We start from the raw sequence: 11555 nt of genomic DNA, 5'->3' as shown, positions 1-11555 counted from the left end.
ATTATTTTACCATGTATATTATGTGCATACATTTACCAAATGTGATAATGCAAAAAAGTCAAATTCGTCGAAACATAAACAAAGAATGCTCGTTTTTAGGCCCCTGAACAACAAGTGATATATTTAATTGACTTCTTCAATAATTTAATGGTTAAAATGTTGTCACATGTATCATCCTTTACTTATGGGAATCGTACATTTTATAAGTAAATTCCAAAAAAGAGGCACCCTTAGAACAATTCGTTGATGTTTAGATTAAACCAAATTCAAGCAGTGTCTTCAATGTTGTAGCAGTGTAAAATGCAACTCTTGCTTAATTATTTATATAAAGTAGGAATGCACATAACATATTAAACTATGCAAATAATCCAATAAAAACACAAATTTTCTATTTTTATAATTTTTTTATTACTTATAAAACCCGTACGTTTGATGGTCACACGTAAATTGGAGAGAACCTAAAATATATAGAGATTCCTATTACAAATTGTCTATTAAATACTGACAAATTTTTTTAATTTCTCAAATACTCAGTTCAGTTATGGTAGAACAAAACTCATTCAGCAAAAGTCTGACGCATTAGCTAACTCGTCACTGTATTTGAGAAACTAATTTAAAAAATGTAAATATTTACCTTAAAATTAAGCTCTCAACAAGCAGACACCACCGGCATTCTTGATTTTGTCCTCAGCCTTCTTTGAGAAATATTTGGCCTTAACAATAATGGGCTGCTTGGGCAAATGTCCACGACCCAACAATTTGTAGTAACCCTTAAGAAAGAATATAATAATAATTTAATCAATTGCACTTAAATATTCCAAAATACATAATGTATTTTAATGAGTAAATTTCTGTTTAATCTGAAAGGCTTTCGCTACATGGGGAGAGCAATTGTACGGTCGCATTCAGTCCGCCCGACGCCTTAGAATGTATCTTCATTTTAAACAGGAATTAAACTGCAATTTATTTTAATATTAAAACAAAAAACTTACGAATTGCACCAAATCAACGACTGGGGCTTTGTTGCTCTTCTCCTTTTGCAATTCCTCTAATTTATCAGCACCGACCAAAGACCACAATTTGTCCAAATTGATTGTTGGGCAGAATTTGTGTTGGCGACGCAAGTGGAAGTTTCTCATACCAACTTTACCGAAGTAGCCAGGATGGTATTTGTCGAAGTTGATACGGTGATGGTGCATACCACCAGCATTACCGCGACCACCAGGATGCTTACGGTGTTTGCCAATACGACCATGACCATGGCTCACATGACCACGCAGCTTTCTGGTCTTCTTCCTTTTGATGTTCGACTACAAATATACATTTTTAATAACTATTTATTTTCAGGGCACACGTGTTTGGTTTGTAATATACATCGACAAAATGTACATTGGCTGTCACAATTTCATTTGGAGGTTAAATGCACAAATCAACATAAAATCTGTTTCGTTTTCATTTTTTACACTATGAATATATATAATATTTTTATTTTTGAACTCTGCTTTTTTGAATGCATCTTTTTTATGGAAAATTTATGTTAATTATGACAGCCAAGCACACTACAACGTCCACTCACCATCTTGAAACTTTACGAAAGAACGAAATAAAGAAATAAGTTAAGTTGGCTGCCCATTTTGGCTGTCACTGTGTCATAGTCCTACAAGTGCGTTATTTGATTTCCGCTTACAGGGTTGATTTTACATCTTTTAACTATTTAGGTAAATATCCAATTTTGAATTTAATTTCATTAAAAATCGGGAATTCGTTTTATTATATTACTAATATATACATAAATACAACTTATTCGGTATACAAAATTTTACTGTGCAAAGTAAGTAAATAAGTAAAAACATTTTTAACTAATGCATATAGTAATAAGATATATAAAATATTATTAATATAATTTTCTAATTGATATCAAAAAAAAAAAATTCATAACATAAGTAAACATTTTCCTATTATAGAGTAGGATATTGGAATAAAATATTTATATTAAAAGAAGTTCTTTAATAAAAAATGTTACTTCTTCATCATCGTTTCTAAATTTGTTTTATTTGTTTTTATTATAACGATATTAATACGAAAAACATAAAGACATCTTTAAACTTCCTCAATTAAACGAAAGCGTTGGTGTTGAGGTTCTGGAATAACATTGAAAAACTTCTTGTATATCGTTTGCCCCTCACGGCCAGCGTAGTTTCTTTGCACCCATGTATGATCCCAATTCGGATCCAACTGCTCACATGTTACGTATACTCGACCGTGCTCCATTGCGTAGAGAGTTCCATTTTTACCAAAACCAACCTGCATAAAAGTTGTTAATATATCTACATACACATAATAAGTTTTTTAAATATAATATACATTCATGCCTGGATGAAAACGAGTTGTTAATTGTGTTGCGAGTAAAGTGCCCTGTGAAACCCAATGTCCGTCTTGGACACGCCAACCACGATGTTTTGGTCTAGCGTGTCCCTTTTTATTACGAGTACTGCCTCCGGTCTTTTTGCTGGCGTTACGTATGGTTGCTGTCATATAAATACAAATAATATGTTAAGCACTTTTAATTTTAGCAAACGAGTTATTTACTTATTAAAGGTTGATCTGCTTTCAAGCTAAGCAATGACAACTTTTGCATTATAGTAAAGGACATTGTGTTCTACTTTATTTAATATATATACAAAGTAAAAAGTAAGCAATGATTCGATAAGAAGTAATCTCCTACAACCACCAGCACAACGTAAAATTATATGTCATTTTCAGCTGATCTACATTTAATAGGGTTGCCCTCATTCAGTTTTATTTGTTTGTTTTTGCATATATGGCATCGGTTTTAATATAGCGGCAAAAAATTATTTTACAAAAAGTAACGGTAACACGTAAATTAATTGTTTAATTTCTGTATTTAAAAAAACTGTTTTTAAAATGGAAGTAGATACTGATGAGTCAAAAACTTCGCAATCTACTGCACAGCCGCCTACAGAGCATATACGCGATAGAAATAGGCAATTTGCTCAACAACATCGGGAAGAGCAGAGCGTCAGGACCACAGACACCGTACGGTTTGGCCTAGGAGAAGTTCAGGAAGAAGTGGAAGAGCTAAACGAAATTACGGAACAAGATATCAATGGCTTAATAACGAGAATTACACGTCGGAAACATGCTTCGGCGGAGGAGATGCATAAACTGAGTGAAGCATTTCTTCAGAGTATGAATAATATTAAATTGTTCTTTCAAGCGCCTGGTGCTCTACAAGTTATTGTAAAAGAAATTGCTGGTTGGTTTACTGTTATATAATCGTATATTTAATATTCTCTTATAAATTGCATTGTTAATAGGCATCGATTCGGGGCGTCAAATCGGCGCGCTGGAATGTCTTTGTAACCTATCACTTGGTGAGGCACCGTTGTGTGAAAAAATTATAGACCAGGCCGGTCGCAATTTAGTTCAATGTCTGGATAGTGTTGATGAGCGCTTAAAACGTACATCTCTTTGGATAATTGCCAATACTATTTCTACCAGTTCAAAAGCAGCGCAAACCATAGTACAATTGGACATAGTACCTAAACTCTTTTTTATATATATAGAATCCGGTGATAAGAATATAGCAAATGAATTTAGGGAAGACGCAGCTGTTTGTTTACAAATTTTGGTAATGGGCAAACATCGAGCAGCTCGAAAAGAGGATATAACTTTTATAAAAGACAATATGATAAAAAAATGTCGCATTAGCGTGGCCGCTGAATATCACTTAAAAATTATGTTTCATGCTGATATAGTGAATCCCAAGAGTGAATTAAATATCGAACAAACACATCATTTAATGGATTTTATTTTGGGCAATCTGTGTACAACTCCTGATTTTGTAAGCATAGCTAATCGCCTGCGGATCGTTTATGCTATTCGTGTGTTATCGAATATGGTTCAATGTGTGCCAAAAGCCATCGATACAATGAAGCAACAACTGCGCGGCGTATGGAATACACATTTGGAAGATTTATTGAACAAAGTATTTGATTTTCAAGAGGATCTACTAAGCTTAGAAGTCGTTTATCTAATAAGAAACTTAATCCATGATAAGAGTTCACAACCGTTGCCTTGTCAATTAGATAGACTTCAGGTTCCAAACATTGATTATGAGCAATTATTACCGCAATCATGGAAGTGAAGAGTTATATCAAGATTCTAAGAAACATGCCTTTTGAATAAGTATTTTTATTATTGTGAAATTTTAAGCGTAACATATTGGTTTTATATTATACTTTTGAATTTTATTGTTGTTATTATAACAGAATAAAACCTTTCTCGAATAGTAATGGATATATGTATATTAGGGTGCATTGCGATTAGGTGGGCGTTATACACGTTTTTTAGCATACAACAGAGTTAATATAATTTGACGATACTGCTAGAACACTGCTTTTACTTTACTAACTAAAATTCATAAGTTGTCCATAAGTGGAAGCATAACAAAGTGGATGTAAAATGTAAGTGTTCGGTTAAATAAACTTATAAAATATATATGTATATATACACTATTAACAATTTATACTAATGTAATGTGCTAAATATCTAACTACTAGATGTTGAGCTAGACTGAGCGTATTTAGCGTGACAAGATAAATGTACCACTTCTCCATTGGGATAACGCACAAAAGAGGGTGGATTTGTAAATCGTTTCTTACATTGTGGACACACTGTAAACTCCGTTAGCACAACGTATTTACTCTCCTCGGCGCGTATTTCTTTTCGCACACGTTTAATTTCAGCTTTGAGCAGACCAATCATTACCTCTCTTTCATGTTCTTCGGCGATTTCAGTACGCAATACAATTTCTAGATAATTCCATAAGGACTCTGCTGGCATATCATCAGGCAGCAACTGTTTACAATGAATGCAAAGTAATAGTATGCGCATTTAAAGTTAATAACTTAAATTATTTACCGGTATGATTACATAAGGATCGATTTTTTCCGCATATTTATTTAGCAAATCCAATATGATGTCCTCGTTTGGCCGTAAAAAATCTGGATGTAGTTCAACATCTTCATATGGAGATTGTCGAGCTGGATTTAATAGTGTCTTTAAGAGCGTGACGAAAATGTTTTTGTCGTCTTCATAATTTGCTTCACAATATGCTGCAGCCTTGGGTACATCACCGAGCACTTGCACATATATCGCCAAAACTTTTTCATGCTCTTTCAGGCGTCCTAAGATCAATACACGCTCTTCCAGCAGTTCATTTGTAGGGAAGTCTTTCAGTACAACTTCCGGTGAATAATTCTGCGAGGTCTTCAAAAATTCACACAACTTCTCACGATATTTCTGCAAATTTTCCAACGCATCACTTGTAAAAATATATAGAAATATTTTATTTAAATTAAACAATTTGTTAACGGTTTAAATAAAGTAAAGCAAACCTTTTTGCTGTCGTTTCACCTTTTTTTACATCTTCGAGCAAGTTGTGCACTTTTTCGCGATATTGTTTTGCTAATACATTGTGCATTAAGGTATTGTTGTCTTTCCATATATTAATTACATGTTCTAGATATGGGACGACTAAGGCCTTATGGCGGCTAAGTAAGAAATCGAGTACACTAGCACGTGGCAAATTTTCCACTTCAATGAAATTATCCGTAAAAATACGTAAGCCTTCTTCGGGTGCTTCCGCCAACACCCAGTCGCAAAATTCAAAAATTAGTGACAATTGCGGACTGCCTAGCTGTTGTAGATATTTAATTGTACGATCATAACCATAAAGGCTCGATCCTTCAACCGAAGCTTGAGCTTTTAACAGTTCTAAAGCTTTCTTGTGCTTGCCATTCATTTGATATAGTATAATCAACTCCGATATTTTGTCGTGCTTTTTCAATGTTCTCTCCGACTCTTCCAAATGACATTGATTCAAGCGTAGTAAAGGTGCAACTAAAGAATCATTGGTCTGTAAAAAAATAAATATTCATGATTTAGGAAAATTTGAATATTTTATTTTAGAAGAACTAGCCTGCAAATAGCATTTCAATAACGTTGTATCGATGATAGATAATAATGATTTGGATGTACTTTTAGTGTCACGCAGTTTCACCACTTCTTTTTGTCGCGCTAATGCCAAAAATTCGATTAAGGCTAACAGCGCATTTTCCATATCTTTTTCTTCTAATTGTGGTGTAGGTGGTGCGGGCACGGCTACTTCAGTCGGCTTGTGTGTCTGATCCTGTAGCAAATTTGGAAACAGCCGTATAACATCATATGGATCAGCTGCAGCTTTTTCGAATTCCTTCATTGCATCGCTAAACTGATTGTTACAGAACAGCTCGCGTGCATAACGCATGTGTATTTCGCGTATTGTTGCTGCCTTCATATCATCTGGCTCCTCAGATATATTCTACATATAAATACATATATTTCTTTACTTGTTAATAATTTTGAACGCATTTAAAGAAGCTTAGGTAATTACCGTCAAGCCAATGGCTAATTGAAATTTCTTTTGTTGCAACAAAATCTTACGCTGCGTCGACACTTCTACCATACGTATACACCATAATTCTGAAATGGCTGCTGCAAATATTGTACCTTTACAAGAGCGCACTAAGAATTTGGTTTTATTTAATTCGGGAATTGTTTGAACCAATGTGTCTTTATTAATGCTGCCGGATTCTATACTGCGCACTTCTATGCCACTCGCCACACGACCGATTACATACGGTTCATCCCAAACTTACAAAACATGAAACAAACAAAGATGTTAATTTTTATACAGAGTTACTGTTATGGTAATAAATACCTATATCAAGTAAATGACTACTCCACATCGTTGGATTGGGCTTGTTCTTAGCTTCAGTGTTTCCAACTGCCGCCTCCAATGCACCGTGTGCCTTTAGTTTTTCATCAGGTGTTTTGACATAGTTACTAGGATCAATTGGTACAAGATATTGGTCTTTAGAGATTCCCAGCATTTTGTGTTTTATAAGACAAATACAGGGATCCATATTGTGTGAGGACGAAGTCACAATCAAATCATGTTTTTCGGGCTTATTTGCGAGCATCTGTAAACATATTATTGTAATGTAAATTTGTAATTAAAAATAGAGTAGGAATTAATCTTCTATCAAAAAAAGAATAAAATATATATAAATTCATTCTTCTAAAAGTTAAAACCAAAAACAATAACAATTTTAAAACATCATTTGAATACAATACTTAATTTTAGCTTATAGGTAAATACACACTTACATTGTATATGACGTATTCATCCTTGAACCCAATGCAAACAGCGTCGTCTACCCAGCAAAGTGCTTTCGGTACATCTTTTAGCTCGATACTGTAGCTAAACGTATTTAATTTATCCTGTTTCCAATAAAAGAATTGTAGTTGACGTTTTATTGCACAGCATATGCCAATAACAGTTGTCATCTCGCCATTTGGTAATTTTGTAGGCTAAAAAAATATATTATAATATTGAGCAAATGCATGTTGCATATTAACGCATATACCAACCTTTACGTCCAAAGCGAAGAGTGTACAGCCTTTAGTGGCCGTGGCACTATGTATAAACGTAAAATTACTGCTCACTTGACTAATATCACAAACATGCACTACATTGTCGGTTAGCACAAAAAGCAGACGTTCCGCTGGTATGACCTGCATCTGTACGATAGCTTTTTTGCTAAAGTTTTTATTAAACATTACCATATCCACAGCACCATCCTCTCCAACGGAGTACATAATAAGTTGACCACTACGTGTTCCAAGAATGACATTGTTATCTGTAACGTATGGAAGATATTAATTCAACATCTATGTACTGCAGATATTGCGCATTTATATTTGTTTACTAACCATAGGCGGCAACTGATTCAATTTGAACACCTTGTTTTAGTATTTTATGTATATTGTAAGCTTGATGCATTATTTATGAATTATATTTAATTTTTGCAAATATTTTCAGATAAAGCAAAATGCAATTATGATTGAAAGATAAATGCGAGCATTAAGAGTTGCCGTTATTACCAAAATTTATTTTTATATATTTAGGAATTGTAAAATAAAAAAATTTAAAGCCTGGTTATATCATTTTAATATATATAAATTATTGTAAAATATGCATACATATATACTCATTGTATTGGTATAATGTGTATAAAAATATCTCATGAACTTTTGATTTTTACACGGTCCTCACGGACAGTACCTCATATCCAAACTAAAATAACGCATACCTTTGTATACAGTGTATACTTTTAGGCAAAATAGATATTTATTTTATTCAAATTTATAAAACAAACATACATTTGCACACCTTAGATAGCGTCAATACATTCAAGTCAATTTATTTTAAAAATGCTGTGGCGATTATTATGGTACAATACATTTTTATTACAATAATTTTATTTATTTAAAGTAACAACATTTTAAATAAAATTTACAACATAATCACAAATAAATAATTGGAAAATCCTTTGTTTGTCATAATAAAAAGTATTTTTGCATAAAAATTTCCTCAGACTTTAAATCACAAAGTTACACAAATGAAGATGCCTTCACTGTTGATGTACACTTATAAATGAACAAAAAATAGTGGTTTATATCAAATTATTATAAATATGTCAAAAAAAAAAAAAAATATGCTACGCATAAAATTTAAGCATATCGCAATCGATATTTGTTAATGTTAATGAACAATAATTTGGTGAACTGAACATACAGCATGTTACCATAATTATGACTTAAAACTAGTTGTCAAGTTTTTAAAAATATAAATAAATATATATTGTATGTTGTATGACATTAGACTGCGCCAGTTTCCAAATCTTCGTCGCTATCATCATCTTCGAATAGTGCGATAATACGCCTACGTTCCGCATCCCTTTCTGGGTCGTCCTGTTGCGTGTTCGTTGTGCTTTTTGTTAGCTTTAGTGGCATATGATTGTGATACATTGCATTGTGTACCTCAAGTGCAGCTAATGTTTCAAAAAGTAAATTGCATGGATTGCAACGAGCACTGAAACTGAGATTCGGATGTAATGCCGTAACAGGAATGGTTTTTGGGGTAGTTGTAACAGGTGAAGCTGTCTGTTGTTCGTTGCTCGTACCTAACGCCGAAGATGTCAAATCTTTGCGCACACTAATCAATGGTGTAGCTGTTGTGTGTTTGGAATTTGAAGAAGTTGGTGTTTGATTGGCTGCCCGTCGTAACTTTTGCAGGAATGTTAATCTTTCGGCGGTATCCCTTGGTATGTCACCGCCACTAGCATTGCTAGCAGTACTGTTCAACGTTCTACTATCTGTAGCTGTTGTAGGCGTTGTTATGTTTTTCTCCGCATTCATAACTGCGATAGGTTTAATTATAGATTTCGTTTCCAGATCAATATTGGGTAATATGTTTGATCCTCTGCTTTGAGAACGTTCGATTTCGTACAATATATTGTTACTTATTGTTATAGGCGTCGGAGTTGTACTAAGTAGTGGCTTCTGAGTATTACCTACGCCATTTTCGTGAGCAGATTCAGTTAGTTCAGCAGTTTTTTCGAATGTGTTCGAAAGTGATGTATTTGGTAAATCAGTCATCGTTATTTCTTCTTGTTGTTTTGGCAATTCATAGAATTTAAGCATTTGTTCATTGGCAGAAAGTTTGACATTTGAAATTTTTTGTTCGCATGCAGCAGCCGCACAGTTTTTATATTCTCTCTCCAATGGCTTTTTAGTCTTTTCCTCGGCACCATTCCCATTTTGCACCAAGTCTGGCAATAAAATGTCAGCACAGTTAGCTTGTTTTAACCATTCGCATATCTTGCGTAAAGCGAAAATCATGCGACGCACGAATTCATGCGGCGACACTACCTTATTTCGTCGTATGTACAGTAGCTTATTCAATTCTTCGATATATGTCAGAAATTTGTATTCAATACATGTACTCATATGTTCATTATGTGAATCTTCAAACATAAATCGCCGGAAACATGCACGACATTTGCGCTCCTTACAGCTTTCTGGTATGTTGATAGTAATAGCATCGCCCAGTTCATCTAAATTTATAATATCGTCCTCTTGGAAATTTGTTTCGCTGTATGAAAATATGTTCTGTTGCATAGCGCCTGCTTCGTTTTCATCGCTTGAAATTTCCGTATCGGAATCTTCCTCAGCAAATGGATAATCCCCGCCGCCCTCGGCATTTTCTAAAACAAATTTATTTCCGTCATTTTTGCGTTTATACGTTTGCAGACCGGCATTTGGGTCCTTGTTGAATAGTAAATTTAAGTAACGCAATTGTTGTTCTACATTTTGTGGACTGGGCGCCTTCGTTTGTACGGTATTATTTAGCAACTGCTTAAACACTTTGTCTTGATCTTGTGAACAAGTATTGTTTAGCAGATTTGTATCTATTTGACGCTCATTTGTAAAATTCAGCTCTTGTGCTGTAATCAGCAGATTGTCTTTATCCACATTTTGTTTGCTGTTTTGCCGTTTTTGGCGCAATAAATCTATAGCTTTCAAGCTCAAACTATTGCTAATACATTGTTCACGAAAAAATACTGCATGTTTTAAGTATGAAATGCAAAGTGCACATATCTTGTTGGGTAAACCATCATTTTCGGCACACTGCGTTAATATAGTATTTATATTTTTTAGAAAATATGAAGTTATACCAAAATGATTACTAATATAACAGCACTATTATTACCTTTAGTCCCGTTGTTTCCTCAAGCAGTACATTAATTGGTTTTTGCCAATGCAAAAAATCATTTGAGCTGGCATGTAGGTATGCTGGTATTTTTCCGAAAAATTCATATTCGGCAGGACTTGTACAAACACGACATATATTATTCCAACTAGACATTTTTAAACCAAAAATACTTTAATAATAGTATTGATTATGTGGTGCGATTATTTTGGTAGCCGGGATCACAACATTTGCAAATTTATGACAGAAAAACTATAATACTAGAATACAAATACACCGGAGAATATGCAAAAATCTTTGGTAAACAAACAGCAACAACTTTTTGGATCGATGACAGCTCACCAGCTGGTAGCAGTAACATTAAACCTTGCCATATCCTTTTATTTTGTATTTAACCCCTTAGTGTCATATTTTAGAAGATGTTTCTGCAAAATATAATTTTTTTTGTAAATATCATGCTTAAGAAAACAATTCATAAGTTCTATAATGTTTGGTTAATAATTGTAGTTCAATGTGAATTCCAATTTAAGCTAATAAGTAAAATGGTAGAAATTTACGTAAACATAACCATTTTAACAGTCTGGCACTACTATGGTTCTGGCGGTTAATGTATTTGTGTTTTTGAAGTTTCAAAGCGAAAACTTTCGCCAAAGTTGTGAATTTTGCATTTTTTGTTTTAATATGTGATAAATATTTAAAGTGATGAAATGTTATAATTGTGATACAATATTATAGTGAAAGAAGTGTATTTATGCAGAAAGGATCAAACGGAACGTGTTTATAAAGTAAATATGTCTATAATATTGTCACCAATTGGAAAATTTGCAATACCTGTTAACTATATACTATATGTTTGTTTATTTAAAATGGTTGG

The 11555-nt window shown here is 33.5% G+C and overlaps 5 protein-coding genes and 1 long non-coding RNA gene across 6 annotated transcripts in view; 2 read left to right on the top strand and 4 right to left on the bottom strand.

Moving 5' to 3' along the window:
- Positions 1-384: 384 nt before the first annotated feature.
- RpL27A (ribosomal protein L27A) lies at positions 385-1670 on the bottom strand. Its single transcript, XM_014243783.3, has 4 exons — positions 1577-1670; positions 993-1310; positions 635-770; positions 385-458 (listed from the first exon to the last, which is right to left on the bottom strand). The coding sequence occupies exons 1-3, from the start codon at positions 1577-1579 to the stop codon at positions 642-644; spliced, it is 450 nt and encodes a 149-aa protein (XP_014099258.2). The 5' UTR covers positions 1580-1670; the 3' UTR covers positions 385-458; positions 635-641.
- Positions 1671-2023: 353 nt separating this feature from the next.
- Positions 2024-2752, bottom strand: mRpL27 (mitochondrial ribosomal protein L27). The gene is made up of 3 exons (XM_014243782.3): positions 2590-2752; positions 2365-2528; positions 2024-2304 (listed from the first exon to the last, which is right to left on the bottom strand). The coding sequence occupies exons 1-3, from the start codon at positions 2651-2653 to the stop codon at positions 2101-2103; spliced, it is 432 nt and encodes a 143-aa protein (XP_014099257.1). The 5' UTR covers positions 2654-2752; the 3' UTR covers positions 2024-2100.
- A 100-nt stretch (positions 2753-2852) lies between these two features.
- Positions 2853-7993, bottom strand: Vps39 (vacuolar protein sorting 39). Its single transcript, XM_014243777.3, has 9 exons — positions 7840-7993; positions 7498-7766; positions 7234-7437; positions 6785-7046; positions 6458-6717; positions 6005-6385; positions 5421-5941; positions 4945-5347; positions 2853-4881 (listed from the first exon to the last, which is right to left on the bottom strand). The coding sequence occupies exons 1-9, from the start codon at positions 7907-7909 to the stop codon at positions 4573-4575; spliced, it is 2679 nt and encodes an 892-aa protein (XP_014099252.3). The 5' UTR covers positions 7910-7993; the 3' UTR covers positions 2853-4572.
- Positions 2926-4316, top strand: LOC106624101 (uncharacterized). The gene is made up of 2 exons (XM_014243781.3): positions 2926-3277; positions 3339-4316. Exons 1-2 carry the CDS (start codon positions 2926-2928, stop codon positions 4166-4168), a joined length of 1182 nt encoding a protein of 393 aa, XP_014099256.1. The 3' UTR covers positions 4169-4316.
- A 297-nt stretch (positions 7994-8290) lies between the features above and the next one.
- LOC106624098 (uncharacterized) lies at positions 8291-11005 on the bottom strand. The gene is made up of 2 exons (XM_014243776.3): positions 10682-11005; positions 8291-10599 (listed from the first exon to the last, which is right to left on the bottom strand). Exons 1-2 carry the CDS (start codon positions 10835-10837, stop codon positions 8788-8790), a joined length of 1968 nt encoding a protein of 655 aa, XP_014099251.2. The 5' UTR covers positions 10838-11005; the 3' UTR covers positions 8291-8787.
- Positions 11006-11323: 318 nt separating this feature from the next.
- The window catches only part of LOC118682257 (uncharacterized), a 131288-nt gene continuing 131056 nt past the window's right edge, over positions 11324-11555 (top strand). Inside the window, exon 1 of the long non-coding RNA XR_011395657.1 lies at positions 11324-11466. This is a non-coding gene — a long non-coding RNA (uncharacterized lncRNA). The remainder of the gene's footprint in view (positions 11467-11555) is intronic.

The sequence above is a fragment of the Bactrocera oleae genome, chromosome 3 (genome assembly GCF_042242935.1).
Source record: "Bactrocera oleae isolate idBacOlea1 chromosome 3, idBacOlea1, whole genome shotgun sequence".
NCBI classification, from domain to species: Eukaryota; Metazoa; Arthropoda; class Insecta; order Diptera; family Tephritidae; genus Bactrocera; species Bactrocera oleae.
This window is presented reverse-complemented; position numbering and strand designations above follow the sequence as displayed.